Source organism: Armigeres subalbatus, chromosome 3 (assembly GCF_024139115.2).
Source record: "Armigeres subalbatus isolate Guangzhou_Male chromosome 3, GZ_Asu_2, whole genome shotgun sequence".
Lineage (NCBI taxonomy): Eukaryota > Metazoa > Arthropoda > Insecta > Diptera > Culicidae > Armigeres > Armigeres subalbatus.
The window spans coordinates 169,666,390-169,672,575 of record NC_085141.1 but is presented as its reverse complement, the minus strand read 5'-3'; the positions used below and the strand labels follow the sequence as shown (position 1 = coordinate 169,672,575).

Here is a 6,186-nt window from a genome sequence, read left to right as displayed (position 1 = left end):
GGCACGTTTTGGCGACCGTTCAAAAATGTTAGAAGTTTCAACATTCGGGTTTTCCGTTATTATTTCGTTCGGGCCAACAAAAGGTTGCATTGTTTGAAATGTGTAGCTGGGATTCTGCTGGAATAGTGGAATGTAAAGATTTAATGTAAATATATAAGCAGATTCGTGTTCACTATGTGCAAATTTGGCTCAATGTAGAGGCAAAATATCAATCGCGTATCATTAAAGCTATTTATGATTGGTTGATTCTTTCCAAATTAATAACGAAAATGGTGTATTTTTCAAATGAAGTTGATGTTATGAATAACAACAAGAAATGCAGTATCGCCAATATGTGGGTAAATTAGGTTTTATTTGGTACTTTTTTTTCTCCTCGAGGACCCCTTGAATAATTTACTTGAGTATCTATACAAATTCTAATTCTCACAACTCCGAGAACACATAAAACTATGTTTAAACAAATTGGCACCACATCTTCATTGACTCGATTTAGATCAAAAGTTATAGACAGAACACAGTTCCATATGAGTTTCGTTGTTTTCGAGCCAGAATCAGTAGTAATCATATCTATCATAGTATTATCGAAAATAACAATTTAATAAGAATGGTTAGTTCAGATAAATTCTGAAACTAAGAACTGAATCAACAATTTGACGCCACAATTCACGGTTCGAGGCCGCATCTTTCCATCCTCGTGCTTCATCCACCTGGTCTGCCCACCTCGCTCGCTGCGTCCCGAAAGAAGAATGATTCTCGTGGTGGTGAGGGGGCAAGTTGTGGCACATGTCGTCGCATAGATAATAGCCGAATGGTGCAATGTGACGAGTGTGATGTGTGGTATCATTATGACTGCGGAAGTGTGGACGACAGTGTTGGTAATCGTGATTGGAGCTGTAACGGGTGCGTGAGAACAGTCTTGGAGAAACAGAGGTATGCGTTGAGCGAGCAGTTGGAGCATCTTGATCAGCAGCAGAGGAAGTGGCAACGAGAGCAGCAGGAGCACCTGAGACAACTAGAAGAACGGCAGAAGCTAGAGCAGCAACAGGAACAACCTGAGTGGCAGCAGAGAAAGCAGGAGCAGTTCGATCAATTGCAGATAGGACAGTTGCAGTTGCAGCAACCGAGCGAGCGCGAGGGAGTAGCTACAATGGAGCTTGAAGCACCTCCAAGATATCTGGGTGCCGTGTCGAAGCACCAGGAACAGCGTCATATCCAGGTTGTGGATAAAACGGTTCCCGAAGGATTTGTAACGAATGAACGACGGAATGTTGACCTATTGGCAAGTTCGACCGCCAACAACGCGAGACCATTAGACAAGTTAGTCAAAGCTTCTTCGAAGGCATCAATCCGGTCATTGAAACTTCGAGATTTGCAAGCGAAAGCCCTGGAAGCCAGACAAGAATTAGAGAGAAAGCAGCTGGAAGAGCGGTTGGCGTTGGACCGTGAGATGTTGGAGATTAGCGATTCTGAAGAAGAGTCGATCACAAGTATAGCAAAGATCAACGAGTGGTTGGATAAAACGAAGAACATAGGACGGGAAGCGAGATATTCTTCGGATGATATTCCGTTACCGGTGTACGACGAGCTTTTAAGGAAAGCTATTGTGTCATCGAGCCGCTTCAGCCTTTCGTCGTCCCACAGCAACTTGCTGCGAGCTACGTACCTAGTACACACGTAGAATATCCACAATACGGCGGAACAATTCCGAGAGTCACAACGAGCTATCAACAAGCGTTAGGTGGATACCCTTCAGCTGTGCCCGGAGTACAGCCGGTGGTTTCATATACCGTATCGACTCATCAACCAGTAATGTCGACAGCTTACCCATCTTTAAATCATTCGCGCTTCTTCGTCCCGAATATGATCCTTTCTGCATAAAGTATTGGGCAACCGACACTGCTCACATCAACTCCGCGGCAGAATCTTATTTCCGCTCAGCAGCAGAATCAGCAACCGAGGTGCAACGATCCAGTACCGTCGAATAGTGGCCATCTAGCGGCGAGACAAACGGTGAAAGATCTACCAAAGTTTGGCGGCGACCCAGAAGATTGGCCGCGATTCATTGCGGCGTACGAGCGCACTACAAAAATGTGCGCATTTCGAAATGACGAGCTACTCGATCGCCTGGAACGGAGCTTGCAGGATTAGTGCGCTCAACACCGTTTAAAGTCTGCTGCTGCATCCCGACAACGTTACGGTCATTATGCACCGTTTGAAAACCCGCTTTGGTAATCCGGAGGCCATCGTAGAGGATTCGTAGGATGTCACCACCGAAAGCCGAGAAGCTGGAGACCATTATCGACTTTGGTATTGCGGTACAAAATCTATGTGCGACCATGCAAGTGTGCCAACTGGATGAGCGTCTGTACAACGTTGCCCTGCTACAGGAGCTTGTCGATAGATTACCGTCGGCATTAAAAATGCAGTGGGCCTTTCATCGGAAGGAGATAAGAGCTGTCACGCTACTGGACTTCAGCAATTGGCTTGGAGAGATGACGGAGGCTTTGTGTCAAGTAATTCGGCCGGCTGTATGGGTCAAACCACAGCGATCTGACCTCAAATCGGAAAGAAAGATTCGGAAGGATGAAGCATACATGCATGTACATTCCACGTACGCGCCAGAACAGGTGGACCGCACAAGTTGCCTAGCTTGTGGAAAGGAGTGTATTTCTCTCGACAAGTGCACCAGTTTCTACAACATGTCACTGAATGCAAGATGGGCCATGGTGAATGATAAAAAGATCTGTCGCAAGTGTTTAACCAAGCACTTTAAAACTTGTGAATGGAACATTCCGTGCAATCAGAACGGATGTAGTTTTCTACATCATCGTCTGCTTCATGATGATAGCAGACTCAAGAAATCAATTTCAAGCTTTCCATCTGAGTTCGCATCCGTTGATGCTCATCACGGTTTGGGAAAAGTACTTCTCAAGTATGTTCGGGTCACAGTGCAAGGAAAATGGAAATCGATATCAACGTTCGTCTTTCTTGATGCAGGATCAACCTCAACGCTGATGGAGCATAGTTTATGGGAGGAGCTGAACTTGATGGTGAGGAGTCTCCGCTACATATCTCATGGACTGGCGAACAAGGGCGATACGAGGAAAATTCTGTAGTATTTTCAGCTGAGATAACTAGTGCTCAAAACCCAGAGCGTAGCTTCCGTATTCCCAAAGTCCACACAGTGCACAGCCTGAACCTTCCTGCGCAAACTATGCCGGCAAACGATCTTGCAAAGCGTTACCAACACTTGTCGGATCTACCAATAGAGTCCTACGCTGCAGTGAAACCTCGATTACTCTTGGGTGTTGATAGCTCTCGATTAGAGTATCCACTTGATTCTAGAGAGGGGAAAGAAAATCAGCCGATCGCGGTACTCACTCGACTGGGTTGGTCGATCTACGGTCCATATTCTATGACAGAGGAAAATATCGCGAAGAAAGACGTTTCGTATAATGAACAATCCATGGAATATATGCAAACAAATACCATTCACATAACTCAAAACGATACGAATCTTCGAAGCCATCGAATGATTACGTCTTTGGCCGACATCAACAAGCAGCCTACAAGAAAAACCACCAATGAAGTTCTGTGGAACAGTTTGTTGGAGATGGAAAATATAATAGAGCTCAGCCCCCTCACCTACGCTCCAATTGAAGAAACCGAAAAGGAAGACCTGATGCCCAGCCATTGCTTGCTAGGATCCTTTGGCGGAACACAATTCTTAGCATTCTACGGCGATACCACCGCTACCCTAATGAACAACCGGAAGTTTCTTCAAAATTTCGCCAACATCTTCTGGAAAATATGGCGGTTTATTGTGGGTTCGAATTTGCTGAAGAACTCATTGTTGAAGAGCTACTGGACATCGGCGCAACAGGAAGTGCTCATGAACCCAGATCATGTGCACGGGGTGGGAGTGTTACGCCATTTGCATACGCGCCTTTGTCATCGATTAGCAGAAATGTATGTATGACAAAAATATAAATCCAATTGGACTTTCCGTGTACATTATATACTATGCCCCCCCTATTAGTCAGCGTCACTGTACGCTCAGTACTAACGGGACATTGTAAAAGACACTCAACGTGAGTAGCATTTAAAGACGTTGTAAAAGAATTATTATTAAAGACAGGGAGCTTGTAATTGTATTGAAATGAATACTTTTAACCCTACAGGGAACATTTAACGTATCCTTGAAAACAATAAAGGATCTGTTCAAATTTGCGGAAGTACTGTCTTCTGTTTGTTGCCAGTTTGGGAACACTGCAAAAAAATGGACGAAGTTGCTATAATCATAGCTCGGAGCAATACCAACGAAGTTTGCCTACGTAACATTGATGAAGTGATGAATTCTCTCGCTTAGGATCATAGGGACGTAACTATATTGATCGATTTCTCTAAATTTATTTTTTAATTAATCATGATGGTGCCTAAACATCGTAATGATGTGATAATGCGTTTCGTGTTATTTGAAGGGTATAAACGAGCCACATGTAGTGTAGATTCTGAAATCCTTAGCGGGTCGCAGGAAAAGGCTTCGAGGGCCGCACTTTGAGGATCACTGCTCTACGCGGTCTATACTGCCGTATACCGCCTTGAAATCAATGAACAGATGGTGCGTTGGGACCTGGTATTCACGGCATTTTTAAAGGATTTACCGTACAGTAAAGATCTGGTCCGTTGTCGAGCGGTCGTCAACGAAGCCGGCTTGATAACTTCCCACGAACTCATTCACTAATGGTGACAGACGTCGGAAGATGATCTGGGACATCACTTTGTAGGCGGCATTAAGGATGGTGATCGCTCGAAAGTTCTCACACTCCAGCTTGTCGCCTTTCTTGTAGATGGGGCATAGATCCCCTTCCTTCCACTCCTCCGGTAGCTTTTCAGTTTCCTAGATTCTGACTATCAGTTTGTGCAGGCAAGTGGCTAACTTCTCCGGGCTCATCTTGATGAGCTCAGCTCCGATACTGTCCTTACCAGCTTTATTGGTCTGTACCAGCAGCTTTATTGGTCTGTAGCTGTTGGATGGCATCCTTAACTTCCCTCAATGTGGGGGCTGGTTAGCTTCCGTCGTCCGTTGAACTGACGTAGTCATCTTCCCACTGCCTTGTCTTTCACTGCCTGTACTCTCAGCGGCATTCAAATGTTCCTCGTAGAGCTGCTTACAGCTTTCGATCACCACACGTTCGTCCGTCAAGATGCTCCCATCCTTATCCCGGCACATTTCGGCTCGCGGCACGAAGCCTGCGTTGAGCTTCTGATAGAACTTGCGTGTTTCTTGAGAACGGCACAGCTGTTCCATCTCCTCGCACTCCGTTTCTTCTAGGCGGCGTTTCTTCTCCTGAAAAAGGCGGATCTGCTGTCTCCGCTTCCGCCTATTTATAACGTTCCACGTTCTGCCGGGTACCTTGTTGCAGCGCGACCGCCGGAGCGGCGCCCTTCTCTTCCAGAATCTGTCTGCACGTATGCAGTGGCGACATCAAATTGCTTCAGTCGCTCTAGGTCGTACCGCGGCGGTCATCGGTACCGAACAATGTTGATGACGGATAGTTTTGGGCGCAGTTTAACCATCACCAGAAAGTGGTCAGAGTCGGTGATAGCGTCAAGATATGTCCTGACGTTGATAATGTCGAAGAAGTGCCCTCCGTCAATCAGAACGTGGTCGATTTGTGATTCTGTCTGCAGTGGTGATCTCCAGGTGTTTCGATACGGAAGGCTGTGTTGGAAGTAGGTGATGCGAATGGCCATATTCTTGGAGGCCGGGAAATCAATTAGTCGTAGGTTGTTTTCATTCGTCAGCCAGTGAGCGGTGAACTTTCCAATAGTCGGTCTAAATTCCTCCTCTTGGCCAACTTGAGCGTTCATATCTCCTATGATGATTTTGACGTCGTGGCTTGGACAGCTGTCGTACTAACGTTCCAGATGCACGTAGAATGCGTCCTTATCATAACCAGTGCTTCCGAAGTGTAGGCTATGGACGTTCATTATGCTGAAGTTGAAGAACCGGCCTTTGATCCTCAATCTACACATTCTCTCATTGATCGGCTACCACCCGATGTTCCCAGCTCTTGTGTGTTGCTGCAGCTCTGGTAGATGGTATAATTACCTCTAAATGTTTGCACCATTTATCCTTTCCAACAAACCTCTTGCAGCGCTACGATGCCGAATCCACGGTCC

General features: G+C 45.9%; 1 protein-coding gene across 1 annotated transcript; it reads left to right on the top strand.

Moving 5' to 3' along the window:
• The first annotated feature begins 808 nt into the window (after positions 1–808).
• On the top strand, positions 809–2,148 carry LOC134222130 (putative uncharacterized protein DDB_G0271606). Its single transcript, XM_062701273.1, has 2 exons — positions 809–1,659; positions 1,881–2,148. The coding sequence occupies exons 1-2, from the start codon at positions 809–811 to the stop codon at positions 2,146–2,148; spliced, it is 1,119 nt and encodes a 372-aa protein (XP_062557257.1).
• The last annotated feature ends 4,038 nt before the right edge of the window (positions 2,149–6,186 follow it).

Coding starts and splice junctions, on each gene's coding strand:
- LOC134222130 (XM_062701273.1), top strand. CDS start 809: ATGGTGCAATGTGACGAGTGTGATGTGTGGTATCATTATGACTGCGGA. Junction 1,660..1,880: donor AGCAACTTGCTGCGAGCTAC/GTACCTAGTACA, acceptor TTCTGCATAAAG/TATTGGGCAACCGACACTGC.